We start from the raw sequence: 26,501 nt of genomic DNA, 5'->3' as shown, positions 1-26,501 counted from the left end.
CAAATAGTATAAAAGAAAAAAAAAAACAGAAAACACGTTAAAGTATGCATTATAAATGTTTTGTATTATTATTCTTATCAAATTAAAATGTTAAATGAGTGGTGCATGACACCAAAAATATATACTAGCTTGCCATATGCAGCAAAGTACACTGCAGAAAATGTATAAATTGGCACACATTCTAGGTTTAAAAATGATGTATTTATTGTAGCTTAAATGTAAAGACATTGTATATGCACTATAATGAAAAATTATAATATTTTTTTATATTACAAAAATGTACATATTTAATTTGTGAAACATGGAAAAAAGCATTTCTTTGTCCATGATATACTTGAGATGTGTATACTGAGTGTGTTATGGGGGGAAGCGAATGTGTGACTAAAGAGATTAAGGGCTAGATTTACTAAGCTGCGGGTTTGAAAAAGTGGGGATGTTGCCTATAGCAACCAATCAGATTCTAGCTGTCATTTGGTAGAAGGTTCTAAATAAATGAAAGCTAGAATCTGATTGGTTGCTATAGGCAACATCCCCACTTTTTCACACCCGCAGCTTAGTAAATCTAGCCCTAAGTGGGGTGTGTGGCTTGACAGTATGCAGACACAATCCTGTTTTTCAGGACATCCGTTTTGTTGTATCACCAAAATTTTGCCAACAAATTTTGGGGGGTCCCCTCGCCTTTGGGAGTCTGATTGAGCACCTGACTGAGTTCTGGAGACCCCAACTGAGACCTATACGCCAGACCACTCCTGGAGAGTAATCCATCCCTGGTGCACCACAAGGAGGAAGATCATACAACTCCTTCTAGATTTTCTAGGTGGAGGACCCCATGTTGATAGCACACACACACTTGACAACCACTATCACCACAGCCAAACATGTTAGTGCATCTCTAATTATTGTGAGTTCCTGGTGCCCGGGTCATTTTCATTGAAGCAATTTTAAACATTCACACAGGTAGTCATGTGATGTCTCCCTGATTCTCTAAAAATATTTACCGGTTTCCAGCTTCTAACAAGTTTAGTCTTTTATTCCATTTTTCACAAAACTTTCATTTTAATACTATGGCCTCAAGAAGCAAAAAAACAGATTGTTTCGGATAGAAATAATCCGCTCATAGCTTATCTGTGAGGAGTTTGTATATTCTTCCTGTGTTTGCGTGGGTTTCCCCTGGTTTCCTCCCACACTCCAAAAACATACTGGTAGCTAAATTGGCTGCTAACAAGTTGAACCTAGTCTGTCTGTGTGTGTGTGTGTGTGTGTGTTAGGAAATTTAGACTGTAAGCTTCAATGGGGCAGGGACTGATCTGAGTGAGTTCTCTGTACAGTGCTGCAGAATTAGAGGCGCTATATTAATAAATGGTGATTATGATAGCACATAGTCCTAAAGATCTCTCTGCCTGGAACCATCAGCAGTAGAAAATATCTCCCCAGGACTTCAAGGTCTGATTGCTAACTTATTCCAAGACATCAAAACAACATTTCTATTGCAGCGCTCCAGGAGTTCTGACGGATCTTTGGAATTTAAGATGGACAGAGTTTGTAAGACACAACATGGACCATGACCTGTCTGCCCTCTTCATTCAGACATATTCGCTATAGCTGAAAACCCAACCTCAAAAACAGGGCATAAAGAGATAATAAAAGAATTAAGAATGTCCTGTAATCTATAGATAACTCAGCTTTCCAAAGCTTTCCTGGAGGTAAATGTATTAAGCAGCGGATTCTGCAAAGTCGCCAATATTCGGGGAAATTTAAAATGACATTGGCTTTCAAGGCAAGTTAAAGTTATATTTACTTATATCGGTATGACATTGTTTTTTTGCATGAAACTTTTTTCAACCCTCCATATTCTGTGCTTTAAAGTAAACTTTTCTCCCAGACTCTTTTCTCCTCTGTAAATGCCAGATGTAAGGGTATTGCAAATTTGATTCATAACAATTGTGCCCCAAATTAACATTGATCCAGAGTAGAGATTTGTTATTGTAGTGCACTCGCTTTGTACTATGCAAATAACCTTGGCCTCATGTTATGAACCAAATATGGGAAAACTTTTCTTTCTTCTTCACTTAAATATATAGATGTCCATATTGTACTTTAAGGGGATTTTAATATGGTCCAAAATCCCATCCTTGTCAAATAGGTTTTCCCCTCAATAGATTCCCATTCATGGTTCTCCTAAAAATAATGACCTCCATCCTTAGAGAACAATCACTTGTTGAATCCTGGCGGCTGGTACATGAGGAAGCTAGGAAATATACCTTTTACTCTGGCCCCCTTAGAGTTTATTCCTGGATACTAGAATACCTCTTCATTGATTCAAAACGGTGGAAGAGCTATCATTGTCCTATTGTCCAGGATGATCATGCTGCCAATTCGATTTATATTGAGGTCTCACACCAGTGGCGCACGCAGGGGGGGTTTCTGAGTCTCCAGAAACCCCCCACTGCGCTAACTAAGTGGTCGCTATAGCTGCACTGTCCTATACAGCATCCTCTTCTCACACTCTGTGCCCCCTCTGCATCCTCCTCTTACACTCTGTACCCCCTCTGCATCCTCCTCTCACACTCTGTACCCCCTCTGCATCCTCCTCTCACACTCTGTGCCCCCTCTGCATCGCAGGGGCCAGGAAGAGGAAAAAAAAAAAAAACAACTTACCAATCCGGCGGTGCTTGGGATCCAGCATCCTCCTCTCTCCTACCGCTTGTCACTGAATGTCGAGTGTGATGACATCACGTCCGGCATTCAGTGAGAAGCGAGGATGGAGGACGCTGGGTCCCAGGCACCGCCGGATTGGTACGTTTTTTTTTCTCTCTACCTGGCCGCGGCACCCCTGTGACAGCGCCGCCCCTGGGAGCCGTGGTGCACACTTTGGGAACCGCAGTGTTGAGGCATTAATCATCATTCTCAAAGGAAATGCATAGACATTTAAGTGGCTGAACCAAAAGTTTTGCATAAAGAGTAACAAAGTAGACTCCCTAGCAGACAGCAGACTTTGTCAGTGGTGAAAATACAAGAACATTGGGACGATTAAAAATCCACAAGGTTATCTAATTTATGATTCCCGGAAAATCACAGAAGAATTCTGATCCTTTTATAGTAAATGTTATAATCTGTAGGAACATGAGGGTTTCCCCAAGACTTGCAGAGTAATATGAACGATTTTCTTATTAGCTGTAACTTTCTTAAATGGACCCATTGAAGCCCTTAATGTTCTAATAACAGAGGAATAAATGTTGACAACCATTCGTCCAATGAAAACCAAGCCCATTTCAGGCCCTAATGGATCCTCTGCCCTCTACCATACTAGCGGTATTCTCACACGGAGGCTCACAGATCTCTTTAATTAAATTCGAGACAGGGCATATTTTGGTCCATCCACCAGAGCAGCTACAATTCTAAAATACTATCCAGCAAGCTTAACATATGGCATATGGTATAGTTTACTTCCGCTACCTATTCCTGGCATCCCTAAACACTTAAATAAATTTATTAGACATGTAATTAGTCCAGTTACCTACTTCATAGATGCCTCTTGGAAAAATAACAAATCCAACAACAATTGCAGCAAAGTAAAGAAATATGGAACATATATGACCAGTATATCAAGGAATTCATCTGCTCCTTCTACAAAACTTGGCCAATTTGATTTCAATTAAATCATTTACCATCCTACTCTTTTAGCACAACAGCTTCAGACTTTTCTCAATTAGGGGTATATTTACTAAACTGTGGGTTTGAAAAAGTAGAGATGTTGTGGAATGTACTAAATAAATGACAGCTAGAATCTGATTGGTTGCTATAGGCAACATCTCCACTTTTTCAAACCTGCAGTTTAGTAAATATACCCCTTAGAATCTGTTACTACTAATGAGTTGCCTAGTTCAAGAGGAACCCCCCCTCCCACCTCCTGTGTTATTCTTCCCTTGTCCTTTCCATTATACAAAAAACAGACATCCTAATGTTAATTTTTCCCTTCATTTATTGTATATTTACATTCATAAGCAAATATTGCTTACTTTCTTGCATCTGTTTATCCTCTGGATATGTTGTTTTCTTGTTTCTTGATTGTATTCACTTGATGCCATTAATAAACCATTCTTTAAAATATAAAAAAGAGGTGAGGTTGGATGTGTTACTACAGAAGTGATGGGGGGATGTACTGCTAAGGGGGAGGGGGGGGGGTAAAGAGGGAGAATGTGTTGCTGCAGGGGGAATTTATGTTATTTACAGGGTTAGTGTAGCCACAGCGATGAGGTGTAATTTGTGTTACTACAGAAATACAGTAATGGGAGGATGTGCTGTTACAGAGAGTGTGAACTGAGAATGTGTTGCTACAACAAGGAGAGGGGAGAATGTGTTGCTACATGGGTAGAGGCGAAATATGTTAATACAGAAGTGACAGGGTAATGTGCTAGATGGAGGGGGTAAGAGGTGGGAAGTGAAAATGCAGAGGTGAGTGAATGTTCTACTGCAGTGGTGAGAGAGGCCCAGTATCCTAGAAGGGACAAGGTTGGCTCGCTCCCTATGTAATGTAATCACAGCCACTAAACATGGGATGGCCACGCACCGCTGCTTTGCACACACTTGTGTCCTATAGGGTCTCGTGAACAAGACTGATAGCGTAACTGCAGTATGATATAACTGCAAAGAGCTTTCTCTTTTCTGTAGTAAATTCTATTTATTTTGCATCGTTAATCAAGTAATATTTTATTTTGGCCCTTTCCAATGTGTGCTATCGCTCAATGTGGCCCATGCACCAAAACAGGTTGTGCACCCCAGGTATATACCCACGATCATTCACATGGACCCAATATAGCTTGATGTGCCATTTGTGTCATTGCATCAGGCAGCCTAATATACTTACATATAATAAAGTGTCATCTGAAATGTTGATATCTATCTTTAAACATTTTTATTACCCCACTCCAACCTGTCACAGCCTAGTTTCGATTGCGTCTTTTTTGGGGGAACCACACACTGTTCATACCCCAAAATTACTAGGGATGAGCGCACTCGGATTTCTGAAATCCGAGCCCACCCGAACGTTGCGGATCCGAGTCGGATCCGAGACAGATCCGGGTATTGGCGCCAAATTCAAAAGTGAAACTGAGGCTCTGACTCATAATCCCGTTGTCGGATCTCGCGATACTCGGATCCTATAAATTCCCCGCTAGTCGCCGCCATCTTCACTCGGGCATTGATCAGGGTAGAGGGAGGGTGTGTTAGGTGGTCCTCTGTGCTGTTTAGTTCTGTGCTGTTTAGTTCTGTGCTGTTTAGTTCTGTGCTGTTTAGTTCTGTGCTGTTTAGTGCTGTGCAGTGCTGTGCTGTGCTGTGCTGTGCAGTGCTGTGCTGTGCTGTGCTGTGCTGTGCTGTGTTCTGCAGTATCAGTCCAGTGGTGCTGTGTGCTGTGCTCTGTCCTTCTGTGGTCAGTGGTGCTGCTGGGTCCTGTGCTGTGTCCTGTTCAGTCCAGTGGTGCTGTGTCCTGTGCTCTGTGCTTCTAAGGGCATAGTTATTTCCCCATTATTCCCAAGTTTTTAAAAAATAAAAGAAAAGTAAAAAAAAATAAAAAATTAGAAATTAAAAAAAATATATATAATTATAACCAAATGTGCAAAACCAATCCAGCAGTATAAGTCCATTGGTACTGCAATATTACCAAGTTCACACATTCTGCAGTATCAGTCCAGTGGTGCTGTGTCCTGTGCTCTGTCCTGCTGAGTTCCGTAGTGCTGCTGGGTCCTGTGCCGTGTCCTGTTCAGTCCAGTGGTGCTGTGTCCTGTGCTCTGTGCTTCTAAGGGCATAGTTATTTCCCCATTATTCCCAAGTTTTTAAAAAATAAAAAAAAAGTAAAAAAAAATAAAAAATTTAAAAAAAAAAAAAATATATAATAATTATAACCAAATTTGCAAAACCAATCCAGCAGTATAAGTCCATTGGTACTGCAATATTACCAAGTTCACACATTCTGCAGTATCAGTCCAGTGGTGCTGTGTCCTGTGCTCTGTCCTGCTGAGTTCCGTAGTGCTGCTGGGTCCTGTGCCGTGTCCTGTTCAGTCCAGTGGTGCTGTGTCCTGTGCTCTGTGCTTCTAAGGGCATAGTTATTTCCCCATTATTCCCAAGTTTTTAAAAAATAAAAGAAAAGTAAAAAAAAATAAAAAATTAGAAATTAAAAAAAATATATATAATTATAACCAAATGTGCAAAACCAATCCAGCAGTATAAGTCCATTGGTACTGCAATATTACCAAGTTCACACATTCTGCAGTATCAGTCCTGTGCTCTGTGCTTCTAAGGGCATAGTTATTTCCCCATTATTCCCAAGTTTTTAAAAAATAAAAAAAAAGTAAAAAAAAATAAAAAATTTAAAAAAAAAAAAAATATATAATAATTATAACCAAATTTGCAAAACCAATCCAGCAGTATAAGTCCATTGGTACTGCAATATTACCAAGTTCACACATTCTGCAGTATCAGTCCAGTGGTGCTGTGTCCTGTGCTCTGTCCTGCTGAGTTCCGTAGTGCTGCTGGGTCCTGTGCCGTGTCCTGTTCAGTCCAGTGGTGCTGTGTCCTGTGCTCTGTGCTTCTAAGGGCATAGTTATTTCCCCATTATTCCCAAGTTTTTAAAAAATAAAAAAAAAGTAAAAAAAAATAAAAAATTTAAAAAAAAAAAAAATATATAATAATTATAACCAAATTTGCAAAACCAATCCAGCAGTATAAGTCCATTGGTACTGCAATATTACCAAGTTCACACATTCTGCAGTATCAGTCCAGTGGTGCTGTGTCCTGTGCTCTGTCCTGCTGAGTTCCGTAGTGCTGCTGGGTCCTGTGCCGTGTCCTGTTCAGTCCAGTGGTGCTGTGTCCTGTGCTCTGTGCTTCTAAGGGCATAGTTTTTTCCCCACTATTCCCAAGTTTTTTAAAAATTTAAAAAAAGTAAAAAAAAATAAAAAATTTAAAAAAAAAAAATATATAATAATTATAACCAAATTTGCAAAACCAATCCAGCAGTATAAGTCCATTGGTACTGCAATATTACCAAGTTCACACATTCTGCAGTATCAGTCCAGTGGTGCTGTGTCCTGTGCTCTGTCCTGCTGAGTTCCGTAGTGCTGCTGGGTCCTGTGCCGTGTCCTGTTCAGTCCAGTGGTGCTGTGTCCTGTGCTCTGTGCTTCTAAGGGCATAGTTTTTTCCCCACTATTCCCAAGTTTTTTAAAAATTTAAAAAAAGTAAAAAAAAATAAAAAATTTAAAAAAAAAAAATATATAATAATTTTAACCAATTTTGCAAAACCAATCCAGCAGTATAAGTCCATTGGTACTGCAATATTACCAAGTTCACACATTCTGCAGTATCTTGTGCTACATATAATGGAGACCAAAAATTTGGAGGATAAAGTAGGGAAAGATCAAGACCCACTTCCTCCTAATGCTGAAGCTGCTGCCACTAGTCATGACATAGACGATGAAATGCCATCAACGTCGTCTTCCAAGCCCGATGCCCAATCTCGTAGTACCGGGCATGTAAAATCCAAAAAGCCCAAGTTAAGAAAAAGTAGCAAAAAGAGAAACTTAAAATCATCTGAGGAGAAACGTAAAGTTGCCAATATGCCATTTATGACACGGAGTGGCAAGGAACGGCTTAGGCCCTGGCCCGTGTTCATGACTAGTGGTTCAGCTTCACCCACGGATCTTAGCCCTCCTCCTCCTCCCCCCCCCTACAAAAAATTGAAGAGAGTTATGCTGTCAGCAACAAAACAGCAAACAACTCTGCCTTCTAAAGAGAAATTATCACAAATCCCCAAGGCGAGTCCAAGGGTGTTGGTGGTTGTCAAGCCTGACCTTCCCATCACTGTACGGGAAGAGGTGGCTCGGGAGGAGGCTATTGATGATGTAGCTGGCGCTGTGGAGGAACTTGATGATGAGGATGGTGATGTGGTTATTGTAAATGAGGCACCAGGGGGGGAAAAAGCTGATGTCCATGGGATGAAAAAGCCCATCGTCATGCCTGGTCAGAAGACCAAAAAATGCACCTCTTCGGTCTGGAGTTATTTTTATCCAAATCCAGACAACCAATGTATGGCCATATGTAGCTTATGTAAAGCTCAAATAAGCAGGGGTAAGGATCTTGCCCACCTAGGAACATCCTCCCTTATACGTCACCTGAATAACCTTCATAGTTCAGTGGTTAGTTCAGGAACTGGGGCTAGGACCCTCATCGGTACAGGGACACCTAAATCCCGTGGTCCAGTTGGATACACACCAGCAACACCCTCCTCGTCAACTTCCTCCACAATCTCCATCAGATTCAGTCCTGCAGCCCAAGTCAGCAGCCAGACTGAGTCCTCCTCAATACGGGATTCATCCGAGGAATCCTGCAGCGGTACGCCTACTACTGCCACTGCTGCTGTTGCTGCTGTTAGTCGGTCATCTTCCCAGAGGGGAAGTCGTAAGACCGCTAAGTCTTTCACAAAACAATTGACCGTCCAACAGTCGTTTGCCATGACCACAAAATACGATAGTAGTCACCCTATTGCAAAGCGTATAACTGCGGCTGTAACTGCAATGTTGGTGTTAGACGTGCGCCCGGTGTCCGCCATCAGTGGAGTGGGATTTAGAGGGTTGATGGAGGTATTGTGTCCCCGGTACCAAATCCCCTCGAGATTCCACTTCACTAGGCAGGCGATACCAAAAATGTACAGAGAAGTACGATCAAGTGTCCTCAGTGCTCTTAAAAATGCGGTTGTACCCACTGTCCACTTAACCACGGACATGTGGACAAGTGGTTCTGGGCAAACGAAGGACTATATGACTGTGACAGCCCACTGGGTAGATGCATCCCTTTCCGCAGCAACAGCAACAGCTGCATCAGTAGCAGCATCTACAAAATGGCTGCTCATGCAAAGACAGGCAACATTGTGCATTACAGGCTTTAATAAGAGGCACAACGCTGACAACATATTAGAGAAAATGAGGGAAATTATCTCCCAGTGGCTTACCCCACTTAGACTCTCATGGGGATTTGTGGTGTCAGACAATGCCAGTAACATTGTGCGGGCATTAAATATGGGCAATTTCCAGCACGTCCCATGTTTTGCCCACACCATTAATTTGGTGGTGCAGCATTACCTCAAGAGTGACAGGGGTGTGCAGGAGATGCTTGCGGTGGCGCGCAAAATTGCTGGACACTTTCGGCATTCAGCCAGTGCCTACCGCAGACTAGAGGCACATCAAAAAAGCATGAACCTGCCCTGCCATCACCTCAAACAAGAGGTTGTGACGCGCTGGAACTCCACCCTCTATATGCTGCAGAGGATGGAGGAGCAGCAAAAGGCCATTCAGGCCTACACAGCCACCTACGACATAGGCAAAGGAGTGGGGATGCGCCTGAGTCAAGCGCAGTGGAGACTGATTTCCGTGTTGTGCAAGGTTCTGCAGCCATTTGAACTTGCCACACGAGAAGTCAGTTCCGACACTGCCAGCTTGAGTCAGGTCATTCCCCTGATCAGGCTGTTGCAGAAGCAGCTGGAGAAAGTGAGGGAGGAGCTGGTAAGCCATTGCGATTACAGCAAGCATGTAGCTCTTGTGGATGTAGCCCTTCGTACGCTTTGCCAGGATCCGAGGGTGGTCACTCTTTTAAAGTCAGAGGAATACATTCTGGCCACCGTGCTCGATCCTCGGTTTAAAGCGTATGTTGTGTCTCTGTTTCCGGCGGACACAAGTCTACAGCGGTGCAAAGACCTGCTGGTCAGGAGATTGTCCTCTGAAGAGGACCGTGACATGCCAACAGCTCCACCCTCATTTTCTTCCACATCTATGGCTGCGAGGAAAAAGCTCAGTTTTCCCAAAAGAGGCACTGGCGGGGATGCTGATAACATCTGGTCCGGACTGAAGGACCTGCCAACCATTGCAGACATGTCTACTCTCGCTGCATTGGATGCTGTGACAATAGAAAAAATTGTGGATGATTACTTTGCTGACACCATCCAAGTAGACATGTCAGACAGTCCATATTGTTACTGGCAGGAAAAAAAGGCAGTTTGGAAGCCCCTGTACAAACTGGCTCTATTTTACCTGAGTTGTCCCCCCTCCAGTGTGTACTCGGAAAGAGTTTTTAGTGCAGCGGGGAACCTGGTCAGTGAGCGGCGAAGGAGGTTGCTTCCTCACAACGTTGAAAAAATGATGTTTATAAAAATGAATAATCAATTCCTCAATGAAGTACAGCACTGCCCTCCAGATACTACAGAGGGACCTGTGGTTGTGGAGTCCAGCGGGGACGAATTGATAATGTGTGATGAGGAGGAAGTACACACTGTAGGGGGAGAGGAATCAGAGGTTGAGGATGAGGACGACATCTTGCCTCAGTAGAGCCTGTTTAGTCTGTACAGGGAGAGATGAATAGCTTTTTTGGTGTGGGGGCCCAAACAAACCAATCATTTCAGCCAAAGTTGTTTGGTAGGCCCTGTCGCTGAAATGATTGGTTTGTTAAAGTGTGCATGTCCTATTTCGTCAACATACCTCTCAACTGCAGCTCATCCCTCCTCTGCGGGGATAATGTCTCCTGTGCTCTGACACGTCACTCTGTGTACTCTCAGCCTCAGGATCTGACACTACAACTACCATGCCTCTTGTAGCAGCCCTCACTCCAGGGCCTCTTCCATGTGCAGTGTCCCCCTCTCTCTTGGGTTCACTATAGTGGCATGGAGTTCTCCCCCTCATCCAGGGCACACATTCCTTGCCCTGGCTCAGTCACCACGCTCAGACTTCCAGGCAATGCTGGGGGAGCCTGGGAGCTTCCACCCCAGGTCCCCAGCTACAACTCTCCTCTCCTGTGTCTTCTCTCTCTTTCTGACACTTTAAAGATCGTGCCTTTAAATGAAAAAGTCAGTCTTCATTGCACGACTATGTGCAAGTGCAACAGGGACATTTTTTTGGGTTTACAAAGTCAAACAATAACACTTCGACCCTGTCTGTCTGGGGTCTCTCAATGACGAATTGTCTGTAGCATGTTTGGAGGAGGTATTGTGGCCCCGGTATCAAATTGGGTACCGGGGCCACCCCACTATGCAGTCCAGATACTTGTTTGGTGGAATTCCGACACATGGAGGGTTTTTTAATTATATTGTGGCCTCGGTACCAAATTGTGTACCGGGGCCACCACACTACGCAGTCAAGATACTTGTTTGGTGGAATTCAGACCAGTTGAGGGTTTTATTATTATATTGTGTGGACCACTCTATCTATACCACACTACAACTCTATACCACTCTATTTCCTACTTTAATTCTATTTAATTCTATTTCCTACTTTAATTCTATTACTAATTAATTACCATAAAGAGGAACAAAATAAACCAATTTTACCAAAAGTATAATATGACTTAGACTTACAAACACTACACTTTAAAGATCGTGCCTTTAAATGAAAAAGTCAGTCTTCATTGCACGACTATGTGCAACAGGGACATTTTTTTGGGTTTACAAAGTCAAACAATAACACTTCGACCCTGTCTGTCTGGGGTCTCTCAATGACGAATTGTCTGTAGCATGTTTGGAGGAGGTATTGTGGCCCCGGTACCAAATTGTGTACCGGGGCCACCACACTACGCAGTCAAGATACTTGTTTGGTGGAATTCAGACCAGTTGAGGGTTTTATTATTATATTGTGTGGACCACTCTATCTATACCACACTACAACTCTATACCACTCTATTTCCTACTTTAATTCTATTTAATTCTATTTCCTACTTTAATTCTATTACTAATTAATTACCATAAAGAGGAACAAAATAAACCAATTTTACCAAAAGTATAATATGACTTAGACTTACAAACACTACACTTTAAAGATCGTGCCTTTAAATGAAAAAGTCAGTCTTCATTGCACGACTATGTGCAACAGGGACATTTTTTTGGGTTTACAAAGTCAAACAATAACACTTCGACCCTGTCTGTCTGGGGTCTCTCAATGACGAATTGTCTGTAGCATGTTTGGAGGAGGTATTGTGGCCCAGGTATCAAATTGGGTACCGGGGCCACCCCACTATGCAGTCCAGATACTTGTTTGGTGGAATTCAGACACGTGGAGGGTTTTTTAATTATATTGTGGCCTCGGTACCAAATTGTGTACCGGGGCCACCACACTACGCAGTCAAGATAGATAGATGCGTATTGCGTATCATAGATAAAGTACATTCAGTGGTGTGGGGCAAATTGAAAAATATTCCAAATGCACTGACATTATCAAAAACAAGAGGTTGTCACACGCTAAAACTCCAACATGTATATGATGGAGAGGATGGAGGAGCAGCCGTATGTGTAGTGTAATGCAGATCTGTTGAAGGTTTTTTATATATTTTATTGTGGTGCCCAGTGCCCACTCCTCTACGCAGTCCAGGTACAATTATTGGTGCGAATCATAAAAGTTCAGGGTTTTTAATATATTGTGGTGACCCACTCCTCTACGCAGTCCAGGTACAATTATTGGTGCGAATCATAAAAGTTCAGGGTTTTTAATATATTGTGGTGACCCACTCCTCTACGCAGTCCAAGTACAATTATTGGTGCGAATCATAAAAGTTCAGGGTTTTTAAGATATTGTGGTGACCCACTCCTCTACGCAGTCCAGGTACAATTATTGGTGCGAATCATAAAAGTTCAGGGTTTTTAAGATATTGTGGTGACCCACTCCTCTACGCAGTCCAGGTACAATTATTGGTGCGAATCATAAAAGTTCAGGGTTTTTAAGATATTGTGGTGACCCACTCCTCTACGCAGTCCAGGTACAATTATTGGTGCGAATCATAAAAGTTCAGGGTTTTTAATATATTGTGGTGACCCACTCCTCTACGCAGTCCAGGTACAATTATTGGTGCGAATCATAAAAGTTCAGGGTTTTTAATATATTGTGGTGACCCACTCCTCTACGCAGTCCAGGTACAATTATTGGTGCGAATCATAAAAGTTCAGGGTTTTTAATATATTGTGGTGACTCACTCCTCTACGCAGTCCAGGTACAATTATTGGTGCGAATCATAAAAGTTCAGGGTTTTTAAGATATTGTGGTGACCCACTCCTCTACGCAGTCCAGGTACAATTATTGGTGCGAATCATAAAAGTTCAGGGTTTTTAATATATTGTGGTGACCCACTCCTCTACGCAGTCCAGGTACAATTATTGGTGCGAATCATAAAAGTTCAGGGTTTTTAATATATTGTGGTGACCCACTCCTCTACGCAGTCCAGGTACAATTATTGGTGCGAATCATAAAAGTTCAGGGTTTTTAAGATATTGTGGTGACCCACTCCTCTACGCAGTCCAGGTACAATTATTGGTGCGAATCATAAAAGTTCAGGGTTTTTAATATATATTGTGGTGACCCACTCCTCTACGCAGTCCAGAAAGATACCTTGTTGCAACGTTTTGGACTAATAACTATATTGTGAGGTGTTCACAATACACTGTAAATTAGTGGAAATGCTTGTTATTGAATGTTATTGAGGTTAATAATAGCCTAGGAGTGAAAATAAGCCCAAAAACTTGATTTTTAAACTTTTTATGTTTTTTTCAAAAAAAATCCGAATCCAATACCTTAAATCCGAACCTCAAAAATAACGAAAATCCGGATCCAAAACACAAAACACGAGACCTCAAAAGTCGCCGGTGCACATCCCTAAAAATTACCGCCACCAGCAAGGCCATGAGCTCTTGTGCAGGGAGCAGTTTTGGGGAGGGGGGGGAGGGGGCATACTGGTAATATGTGTAATTATTTAATTTTATCGTTTTACGACATTAAAAAAACCGCAATCATCATCAAGATGATGACGGTGCCTGGTGTATCATCATGCTTTACACATTGACACGCATGTAACATACAATGCTGAGTTGCATGGATTATAAGAATGAAGTGTATACATGTAATTGTGTTATGCTATTATGCTTATTAAATGTCTACTACCTCTTTGTATGGCGCTGCAGATCTTTTAGGCGCCTTATAAATAAATTATAATAATAATAATATTTGCTATCATCCTCTGCTATCTTGGAAAGTTCAACCACAAAAGTAAAAGTGTATCTGGTTATATATAAAATAGAGGTAAATAAACACAATATTTAAATAAATATTTTCATTTATAATGTGTATTCATCTAATATCTTTTATGATCTATAAAAGGAAAAGATTTATATCTATCTTGCTCACTACATGTGAATTGAGAATTTGTGTACAAGAAAATATACATAATACTAAATTAGGACATATACAAAATACAAACACCGCTTTGGTAACACTGTGTGCCTCGTAGGGGAAAAATAGTTTCAGTTTGATGAGGGAGATTACTAAAATTAGATAAAGGTGTGAATAAGGTACATTTTAGTGGCATTCCTGGTTTTGTGGAAGGAGGTATAGAAGTTTTCAGCTATAAGTAACACTAGAATTTTGTACCAGTTCAGACCCGCTACGTGGGCTGTGGCAGGTGGGGAGTTTGACTGGGGCGGTACACCTGTCAAACCGTAACGCAGGTGTCCTAAGGTGAGCTCAGGGAGGACAGAAACCTCCCGTGGAGCAGAAGGGCAAAACATTTTGAAGTATATATTTAATACCAATAAGGATTTACCATTAGTCTAGATAATATATTATTGCAAACTCTTGAACCACTGTGGCAGTAATGAAGTTTCCAGCAGCCCAAGAATCAAGAAGAGCTGAGAGGTTCTTGGTTCGCTGAGCATGAGCAAGAGTGATTGTTAGTACACAGAGTGACATTGCTCAGTACCATTGCTCACACAGAAACAGGGGTAGCAGTGTTCTGGTCAGTCTCCAGTGCCATTGCTCAGTGCCATTGCTCACACAGGAACAGGGGTAGCAGTGTTCTTGTCACTCTCCAGTCTCCAGTGCCATTGCTCAGTGCCATTGCTCACACAGGAACAGGGGTAGCAGTGATCTTGTCACTCTTCAGCCTCCAGTGCCATTGCTCAGTGCCATTGCTCACACAGAAACAGGGGTAGCAGTGTTCTTGTCACTCTCCATTCTCCAGTGACATTGCTCAGTGCCATTGCTCGCACAGAAACAGGGGTAGCAGTGTTCTTGTCACTCTCCAGTCTCCAGTGCCATTGCTCACACAGAAACAGGGGTAGCAGTGTTCTTGTCACTCTCCAGTGCCATCGCTCAGTGCCATTGTCACACAGGAACAGGGGTAGCAGTGTTCTTGTCACTCTCCAGTCTCCAGTGCCATTGCTCAGTGCCATGCTCACACAGAAACAGGGGTAGCAGTGTTCTTGTCACTCTCCATTCTCCAGTGCCATTGCTCAGTGCCATGCTCACACAGAAACAGGGGTAGCAGTGTTCTTGTCACTCTCCATTCTCCAGTGCCATTGCTCAGTGCCATTGCTCACACAGAAACAGGGGTAGCAGTGTTCTTGTCACTCTCCATTCTCCAGTGACATTGCTCAGTGCCATTGCTCACACAGAAACAGGGATAGCAGTGTTCTTGTCACTCTCCAGTGCCATCGCTCAGTGCCATTGTCACACAGAAACAGAAGGATAGCAGTGTTCTTGCCACTTGACAAAAATTTACAGAAAATGACTATTCTCCCAATTTTCAATTCTAGCTGTCATTTTCTAGAATGTACTAAGTAAATGAAACCTAGAATCTGATTTGTTGCTATAGGCAACATCTCCACTTTTTCAAACCTGCAGTTTAGTAAATATACCCCCTGTTCTCATCCTATACTTTGAATGGGACACATCTTGCATCGGCAGTTGTACCTTCAGTAGAGAAGTGCTGTTTTACCTACACTTTGGCCAATGTAAAAGACATCTTGAAACATACAAAAATTGCTCGATGTAGTAAAGACACAATGCCCCAATGTCTCCTTCCTCGTATGATACATTTAAGCCATAATTAAGCTAAACAAAGTTTGAGTGATAACAAAAATATCCCAAATATACGATAGCGATATTAAGAAATGTATTACATTAATGATATATATCACAATAAATATTAATTTATTAGAAAATATAGATATAGCTCTGGACTGTAATAAAAAGGGAGGTTTAATCGACAAACGTGGGAAGCAGCGTGTCTCAGCTACTTACCCCTGCCTTGAAGAAGGTAACTAGGCCGTCTCTAGGGTGCATTATACAAAGTACTGTGGGTCCTGCAGTGGTAGTCTATAATGAAGCAACTGTTTGGGGAAGGGGGGGTAAGAAGCCCCCTCGGGTGCCATGCTTGTACACTTGCTCAATTTTACAGGGAAGCATACAACTTGTTACAGATAATTCACCATAGGAAATATTTAGGAAATAAAAATGTAGAAAAGGTAAAGAGTAGTAGTGGTATGGAGAAGATAAGCTTTACCCATTGCTAAAAAAAAGTTGCTATTGAAGATTACTTTATATAAAAGTGTTTATTTTACAGATTAGAAATATTTATGAAAAGATTCAGCAGCTTATTAGAAGTGGCTAAAAAGGGTATATGTGATGTAAAAGCTCATGTAAAGTTATGGAAACTTTACATATATATCTAATATATATAAGCCTAGCGGCGTGTGTTTGTGTGTGTGTGTGTGTGTGTGTGTGTGTGGAAAAAACTATTTTCTCAGAAAGGGCTCATCCAATTGACCTGAAATTTGGTATACTGACATTATTTGACAAAAAAATTATAATAGTGAAGTCAGTTAACTTCCATCATCTCCCCTTCCCCCGTGGGTGGGGTAGTAAAGGCTAAATTTACCAGTTGAGGGCTCAAACTCTTGACCGTGTGGGTATTTATTTACCAGAGCCTGTGTTTGGTCATGGACAATTGTATGTCGCATTTTCACGAGTACGGAGAAGCAGTGATGTGAAAGTGCAGGTTATGAATACTGCCCTTCAAGGAAGACTGATTGAGCACAGCGATAATGTGTTTAGCAGAAACGTTGTGTATCGAGAGGTTTTAGAACAGTAAGACGATGGAGATTAAGGATGTGGCGATGAAGATGAAGGATGAGGTGATGGAGAAGAATGATGAGGTGGTGACATGTGGACGCTTACGTCAGGAAGTAACGCTCTTCCCCTGAGGAGGCCTGGCCTAGCCCCAAATGCATGACAAGAACCTTTTTAACACCTTAAGTGGCTTGATTTGACTAGAATGCATGAGTATCATGCACGGGTTAACTTGTGTGTATATATATATATATATATATATAAATATATATATATATATATATATATATATATTATTGTATTTTAACAATGTTTCACCTTGTATTTAAGGCTTATGGAACCTTTAAAACAATTAAATTAGTATTTACATTTTTTAAACTAAACACTGTCCCAATTATCTCTGGGATCTCCTGAAGGGGAGATCTAAAAAGTTGGTCAGTATGAAATAATCACTTGTATTGTTGTGTGCACCAGCGGCAGTTAAAACATTGCTGATCTATGCTGCAGGTTTGCATAGTACAGAAGTTTTCATGGTGTTATTAAAATATTGGTATTTTGACCATCCCTAGGCTAAATCAAGCAGTATTTTTGCAAAATATTGAAAAGTTTTATTCCATGAAAGGGGTTGGTCTAAAGTGATAGGAGGTTAGACCTACGGTGTGACAGTTACACTTTTGCAATGTGCCTCTTCAGATGTATTTTTTTCTTCCTCTGCAGACGGGTCTTCCAAATGCATAGGAAAGGAATGCATCTAGATGCTGACTTGGCAGACCATCTGGAAAAATGGGTGCCAAACCAATAAAACCAACATAAAGGAACCCATTGCTGGTAATTGTTGTATACTTTCATTAATGTGTGCCACTGTAAATACCTAATAATTGTATATCACTGGTCTTTTGCCTTTTTTTCTGCATAGCAGAAAAGCCTAGCCTATACTGGTGAGCCCCATTGAGGGTGAAAATCAGCATGTCTGTCGATTGGAACTCTGTTTCATCATTGGCCTGTATCATGCTCTTGGTAAGACAGGGTTGCCATGTAAATGCATGTGAATATCATATTCCAAAATTTTGGTCTCCATAGTAGAAGTGACCTATTTGTATGTTGCCACTATTATATACCGGCACTTTGTCTCTCCTCTTCCTCTGAAAATGATCACATGCGATACAAGCAGCAGTTTTCTTGCAGTGTGTATCACCATTAGAGTAAAAGACACTGCTCCCTCAGTTGTTGACAGCGTAGGATAGCAGCACCTACAAGGATCTGTGTACTTGAGACTGGCGGCCAGATTCTTGCAGTACAGATCTTTTTCCTGCTAGATAAGTATGTCACTGGATCATGGGACAATGACCAGAAACAGTACGAGGGGTGAACCAATCATGCTGGGGGGAGAGTAATAAAAGAAAAGGATCTAAATTTTTACTCCAACCACAGTATAAATACAAACTGTATTTCCCTGTAATATCTTCGACACCCCCTTCTGCCTTAAATTGTATAGAAATGACAAATTACTGTAGGAATAAATGCTAGACCTTGTCTATGGGTACGCCATTATTACTGAACAGCACCCATTATTTACCTGTCTGTCTTTCAGGACTTTAGAACTTTGGGGATCATATGAAACATTACATATATATATATATATATATATATATATATATATATATATATATATCTATATCACAAAGCAAAAGTAGATGTCATGTGGTGCTTAACCCAGTATTTGGTATCAACAATAGTCCATGTGGTAATACACCTTGACACACTCCCTTATGTAAATGTATGTATGTATATATATATATATATATATATATATATATATATATATATATATATATTGGTGGCAGCCAGTCTCCAATATACCAGGTGGTAAATTGGGGGTAATTCTAAAAAGAGGAAGAAGGAATACAGCGCCTAGTAGTGTAGTAGTGAGGGGTTAGATCCAGTGCAAAAGGTGGTAATTATTACGCTTGCCAGATATAAGAGTGAGGCACATCTATGTTGAGGTCCCACGTTCACAAATTTTATGTCTTGACGGGCTCCAAACATATGTTAGAAATATAAAGAATACAATTTAAAGCCATTCTGCATTAAAACATTTTATACAAAAACATAAATCAGACCTGCAACAATTGAACTTTAAAGCCATTGAACAGGTTAAACTTGGATTAAGGTGGGAGGGGGGGATTTACAGAAAAACTTAGACAAAGAAAAATGTTTTGGATGTACAAACTGGATACTCTGCCACAATAGGGCATGAATGGGAGCTACGAGATAGCCCCCTTTTTATGATTAGTACATAAGGCTGTACTGCATTTTAGGACGATTATTTATATATTTTCTTCATTGTATTATTCTGTATTTTATACATTTTATTAGCCGGATAAACCACTAAGGTTCACTTAGTCTAAAACTTTGTCTCTACTCTCTTTATAAATAGATAACATGTGAACCACCTGTCCTCCTTGTATGTTGTATTTTTTTTCTGTTTACTGCATTTTTCTTTGACACAAAGTCATTGTTTTGTGTCAGACCTGGTAACTAGCTTTCTGAACCACAGAGTAGTTATTCCTGTTCTAAAACAAATAAGACAGTGATCACGTAAATGGTGTCTGCGTATAGAGATACTAAAATGAAACCGATTCTATTACTAGTTCTCGTAAAGCATAATGACAGGAAAGTATGTGTGATGGGAGCAATTGAAAGTTATTTATAGTCATTCATATTACATTTTTATTTTACTTGACATGTACCGAACAGATGCAGCAAATAAAACCATTTCCTTTCTAAAGGCCCTCTAACTATAAGTTGTTTTACATAAATAAGTAAAATTTCAAGTGAAAAAAATCTATGCCAACACTTTAAAGGGAAGTGCGGGCACTTTTTTTTTTCTCATTCATATATCTGAATTCACAGTTGGAGATTTCAGTTGAATGGTTGAAAATCACCTGTGAAGATCACAACTTGCTGTTGTACATTCTTGCAACAATGTTGCTGTTGTTCCCAAAGCAGATCCACTTTAATACTGTTATCCCATTGTACCTTATTGGAAGAGCATTGCGGTAGAGGGATCTTCAGATCCCTCTCTTCAGCCTTCCTGCTCTCCCCTGCAGTAAAGATCGGTCACGCATGCGCATGCGCATGGTCAGGAGCCGAAGTTGAGAGGTGAGTAATGTCAGCTCCAGGACAGTCTCCTATCGGACGCGCTGTCCACGATTTTTTAACAAATGGAGCCAAATAGTCATCGTTGCGATGACTGGTGATAATTAACTGGGCAAAAGCTCCAGAGATTACAATATATAAATATATATATATATATATATATATATATATATATATATATATATATATATTTATATATATATATATATATATATATATATATATATATATATATATATATATATTATATATATATATATTTATATATATATATATATATATATATATATATATATATAAAGTTCAAATGGCGCAGGAATGCAGCCTGCACACAAACCTAACACAGTCACACCTAACTGTGATTAATTAGTCAAGAAAAAGAAGGAATAGGCAAGGCGCTTTCAAAACACTATCAAAAAATTATAAAAGTAAAAACAAATATAAAATATATAATTATAGAATAAAATACATTGTCCAATACATTTCTGTAATGTTCTTAAAGATTCCACAATATATACAAATGGAAGAGTCCTCTTTCAGTCCTGGCTCCCCTTGTGAATATACTTACTGGAATGGGAGATGCTGTTGGCACACCTGACTCTGGGTATGTACGTAACAGGATCTAATTAGTTACTAGATGTTACAATCCATAGAATTAACACCTCGTATGTTTCCTTGTCGCACTTTATTCCAGGGATCCTTTACGGTGAATATCTCGTGTTCTCCCACCAGTATTTTACATAAAATAAAAGGGAAATAAAAAGCTTGATAGTGTAATTCCATTAAACACACTAAAATTAGACCTTTTTAATAACTACTCACGTAGCTAAAAGGAGTGTAGAGAGCATCCTGGTAGTGTTTAGGGTTATGGAGATTCACCAATACCACCTTGCAAATAGATATCCCCTGTTGTAGGGATAGTTACAGGAGAGAATTTTCATAGAAGTTCCTCATATAGGGCCTGAGTCATTAAGGCACACATACTGGGCCTGAGTCATTAAGGCACACATACTGGGCCTGAGTCATTAAGGCACACATACTGGGCCTGAGTCATTAAGGCACACATACTGGGCCTGAGTCATTAAGGCACACATACTGAGTGCAACGGCTCGTAAATCGGCTCTGGATACTCCCGGAGTCAGCAACGAACAGATCTCAAGATACGTGCGGTGTTGACTATAGGTGTAGGTTCACTCTGCTGTACTAGACCAGACACTGCAGGATGCGAACAATACGTATGTGGGATATGAAATCTCAAAAGAACACACAGAAAAAAAAAAAACCAATTCATGTTACCTGTCAATAATATAGTCATTTATGATTAGAAATGGAAACTGTCTAAAAAAAAGGTTTAATTTTTTTTCCCTTTGAACAACATTTATTAGGCTGTCCTAATATCTACTGTACATAAAATACATTTTTACAGCTACTCCTGATTGCAGACACATGTTATAGCATGCATACGATACTGACCCAGGACTTAGACTAGACCCTTAGCTGGTGCAAGAGATACAGCAGAAAAACAAGAAACTTCCACAAACGCAGAGCTTCATTCTGACGTGGCTGCATTCGCTTCAGTTTGGCACAGCCACATTGTGCATCGAGTACGGGCACACGCCCCTTCCTCGCCCCATTCACGCCCCGAAATAGTAGGCTGTCGTAACTCTCATTTGCATTGGCATACGCAGCGGACTTGCTTTCATTGACGACCGAGTGTCTTCGTTCTGGGCATGCGCAGAAGGGAATTGCGTACGATACGCACCAAATGCCTTAATGACTCATAGAAGGCACATAGAATCCCTGATTGTACAGTTGTTAAAACTCCCTGATTTTCTTCCTTTATGAGGAGATATATAATCAAGGAGAAAAAAATTTCCAGCATAATTCTGTTTATTACAAATTCATATCGAAACACAGTAAAAAAAAAAGGCATCCAAACACTGTAAACTTATTCACATAACATTAGATCAAATGGTATGAATGAAGATATATTCAACAAGACCTGTAGCAAACAGGGATCAACAAGCGATTATTTTTCCAAAGCTTACCCTTGGTTACTAACGCCATTTTCAGATGGTGTAAGCAGCTATTGCCTGTTGTTAAAGCTCTGGTGAAATTAGCTTTTCAATCTGCACTGGCACATACTTTTGGCCACACATGCACAGTGAATACTGGCAAACCAGAATCTTTTCCCACTGCATTAATATCATACTTGCCAACTGTTTACACCTCCCCTCCGGGAGATCCCGGCCTGCTGAATGGCCTACTCTCCCTGGAGTCCATGAGACCTGCCCAGAATTTGGCAGTGGTAATCGTTTCTACGATTACCACTATTCCCAACATGTTTAAGCCCTACAAATAAAATCCGAAATTATGAAAAACCGATGTGAAAATAAACAGACTTACCTTCAACTCGACGTTGGACATATCCCATGAAAGCACCATGTTGACAGCAAGTCATTCCGATTAAACAAGTGTTCGGCACTGCAGGCTGACTTCATCGCGACGTCTGTCAATAGGAATTTAAACCGGCAATGTCGGGTCAAGTGTTTAAACACTTAACCTTAGGGGTCCCCACATTGCTGTATTAAATTTCTATTGACGGACATCGCGATGATGTCAGCGATAACGAACCCCTCCGGTCTTCACCAAGAACCACCGCAAGGCAGGATGGATTTTGCTGCCGAAGGTCCGCAGGTCACAGCCCTTAGGTTAGCCCACTGACATGATAGGTGATAGACAGATGGTGTTAGTAGTAAAAAAAGACCAAAGGCTGGACCAGGGAAGTGCAGACTCAAGTTAGCGGTTAGTGTAGTGTAGTGCAGCGAGGCAAGGCAGACGGGACCCCTACAGGTAAGCAGGACAGTGCGGTGAAGCAACACAGCATACACAGGAGAATCCGAGCACAGTCACCACAAGGGATATCTAGAAGCCATGGTCAATTTTGATAGCCGGGTTGGATACACTGGAAAACAGTCAGCACAAGGGCTATCCAGAAGCTGTGGTCAATATGGATAACCGGGTCGGATACCCTGGAACACAGTCAGCAGAAAGGATATTCAGAAGTAGGGTCAAAACAAGCCAAAGGTCATACACCGGAAACCAGGAGAATACACAAAGGCAGGAACACAAGGAGGGCCAGACGCTAGGCAGAAAACCTGTTGTTCTGCCATAGGCAGTGTGTCAGAGTGCATCTGAAATAGCAGAGGGGATTTCAAATTCCCTGCCAATGGTCACATGACCGCAAAGAGTCGCGATGCCTGTTTGTATGTAAGTGCGGGCGGAAGTGATCGGTGAGCAAGAATGTGGAGCAGGTAAGTTTTCTAACAGCAATAGTAATATACACTTTAACCAGGGACAATTTATATAAATTACAAGCATAATATAGATAGGCGAGAATGAAGAGGTGAGGTTTGAAGGTATGTAGGTTGGGGGAGAGTCGTGTGCGGCAGGGTAAGGAGTTCTACTGGTGGGGGACAGTACAGGAAAAGTTTTGGAGGAGAGAGTGGAGGAGGTAATGAGAGGTAGAAGACCAAATAACATATGCTCCAAAGCAGGAACAAACCTTCTTAGGAGAAAACCTTTATCATATTAATCATCCTAGAACCAATCCAACTAGAGCATATTTTGTAACACTTTGTAACATTAAGATTATTACCAATGTAGTAAAGAGCATAATGATTAACATATACTGGACACATTATGTATATATGACATTCTTGAGAATAAATGTTAACGACATATATGAAGAATAAAAGTAAATAAAACTCTTTTTTCCTTAATTCTATATGTTCAATGGCCTTAATTTTGAAACTTTCAGGATCTGATTAATGATACTATCACAATGACCCCCTCAGTGTTATGAATAGGTGATAGAATACAAATTTTTAATTGTCTCATCATTTTCCAAAATATTGCTAATCACACCCACACTTGAGCATATAAGTCACATATATTGTATTACAGTTTATAAATTATATTATTTTCCCTTTATTCTTATATCCTATGTCAGAAATAATTTTACAGTAATTGCAGGGAAAAAAATCCCCTAACATTCTTTATCCAATTATATGTGAATTGTTTTGTAGATTCTTCCTTTTAAAAAGCTGGATGAAAGATGCAATTTTGCAGTTCTAGCTCGCTTAGATATAGTAATGGAATTATTTAGAATTTATTGGGACAATGTACTATCCAATATTAATATGGGAAAATGTTTACCATATATCTTTTTAAAGGTCTTCCCTGATATATTAAACCCTGTAATAAATGGACATAATGTATTTTAACTCTCATTTACCTTTTTCTTATACTTGACCAGAATGCGGCTATCTATATCCTTTGTCCTCGCTAAGATATGATCTAAAATGTGTCTTGGGTATCCATGTTTTTTGACTCTCTAGAAAAACAAAATAATAAATCTTTACTTGTATAGTTTATTCTAATTTAAGCCGTGAGAACAGAATGATCTTTCCAACAAGTGTAATTAAAATAGGCGTTACTATAAACATCAAGATGTGTATCAATTTTGTTGGATGTTGAAAGAATTGTAGTGCACAGAATTAGGTCCAAAAAATTTTTTTTTTATCCAACTTATTTAAATGTACATTTCAAATGGTAATTGTATATTGATGTTTAGCATCAAAATTTATAATTCTTCCTTCTCCATCATTCCAGTTCTAAATGATGACTATATTATCAATGTTTCTGTTTTAGAAAACAATGTGGTGACTGAAGGAATTATCATTGCTGATGTGGGACCTCTCCCCACATATAAGTTGGCATAGCTGGGAGCGAAGATATTATATAGCTGGACAGACAAAAGTTGGTAGAATTTAGCAGTGGCAGAACTACCACTGGTGCAGCAGGTGGGGTGCACCGGGGCCCATTGAGATAATGGGGCCCGCTGCACGGGAAACTATTGAGCTGTGGGCCCCGGTTCCCTCCTCCCTGCTTCTCTGTACCGGGCCCACAGCTCACTAGTTCCACCTCTGGAATTAAGAAAACAAAGTAATTACATACAAGAACAAATTGTGAACTTTCTAAACTATAGTGAGTGGGAAGTCTTCACTAAGAAATTCTCCAATAACTTCCAATCATTTACTGGGTGGATTTGAGGTCTATAAAGATTGCAGATCCACTATACACCAAATAAATACCTTTTCCAACTTAATAGTTTCTAATACCTATAAGACTCGGATCAAATCTCTTACAAATTTCTTTAAAAATATATCTATGGACTTAAAATGTACCTCCCCTCACTCTACCCCTTCTTGTTTCAACCCCCCTCTCCTTTTTCTTTTTCTCTTTTCTTTCCTGAATATCTCCCCTACCCCTTAATTGTTCTGTCTTCTTGATTCTATTTGTTCTTTTTCAGTTCTTAATTTACAGGCTGTACTACAATTTTTCCTTGTTTTTAAAAATATAATTTAACTTTGAATGTCCGGTTGTGTGCACCTGTGATGTGAACTCATTGTCTTTTCTTGTTGCCCGTCATGTATCTTCTGCTACGGTTGTTTTGTTGCAGTGATTTCTGTAAACTGATACTTTCCTACTCAGTAGAAATTGATTGCACAATATATATATATATATATATATATATATATATATATATATACTCTGACATCCTACTTTTGTAAGTGATTTATGTAGCATCCAATAATCTGAGCGTCTCCTTTCTATATTTTACCATGTCAAGTAGATCAATGCCTCCGCCCTTATTGGTCTGTTTTGATGGCTAACTTTTCTCTATGAGGTGAGCTAACACAAAGCTTCTGTGTGACATTATCCTAAATATATTTACAGTTGGAAATAAGCTCTCTAACATCACTCAATAATTAGCACAAAGGATTGCTACAATTAACTAATCTGTGAAGATTGAAATTCTAACACTCATGTTCGTCCTTTAATATATTACAGTCTAATGTTTACAATTTTATTACAAGGTTAAGTAGAATTAAAAAATCTTTATTAACCAATTGAAAATACATATCCACATAGCTCTATTTTAATTTTAGGGCTAAAATAGGAATTCTTTTTTAAACCTGTTGCAGATGAGGGTGTTTTGACTCACTTCCATCTTATTTTTCTGTTTTAAAAAAAAAAGCCTTTTCATTGTTAAACTATGAAATCATTTATTTAAAACTATAGATAGATTAAAGGTATTAGGGCCATACATGGGGCAAAGAAAATACCTGTTTAAGGAGGTGTAATTTATTTTGTTTAAAGTAACATTTGGTAAATTAAAAAAAAACCTTTGCTATTAAAGAAGGGTTCTATATTTGTTTATAATTTATTGACAATCTGTAATAATCTTTTGAGGATTGGGAGTGGAATCTTCATAATCTAGTGGAAATTGTGATATTTATATGCAGATTAACAACCAGATGTGAGTGACCTGATATGCCATGTGGCATGTAATCAGTA

General features: G+C 40.0%; 1 protein-coding gene across 7 annotated transcripts in view; it reads left to right on the top strand.

The window, feature by feature from the left end:
* LOC142107631 (galactoside alpha-(1,2)-fucosyltransferase 2-like) overlaps positions 1–26,501 on the top strand; it is a 211,236-nt gene that overhangs the window by 76,642 nt on the left and 108,093 nt on the right. For 2 of the 7 annotated variants that reach the window (XM_075191169.1, XM_075191170.1), the window contains one exon: positions 17,637–17,747. The exons of 4 other annotated variants lie outside the window; for them this stretch is intronic. In XM_075191169.1, the coding sequence (XP_075047270.1) occupies positions 17,675–17,747 (73 nt within the window). In that variant the 5' untranslated portion in view covers positions 17,637–17,674. Of the gene's footprint in view, positions 1–17,636; positions 17,748–26,501 lie in introns of those variants that run through there. One more of the 7 variants, XM_075191179.1, reaches the window with a different exon arrangement.

Source organism: Mixophyes fleayi, chromosome 11 (assembly GCF_038048845.1).
Source record: "Mixophyes fleayi isolate aMixFle1 chromosome 11, aMixFle1.hap1, whole genome shotgun sequence".
Taxonomy (NCBI): domain Eukaryota; kingdom Metazoa; phylum Chordata; class Amphibia; order Anura; family Limnodynastidae; genus Mixophyes; species Mixophyes fleayi.
This window is presented reverse-complemented; position numbering and strand designations above follow the sequence as displayed.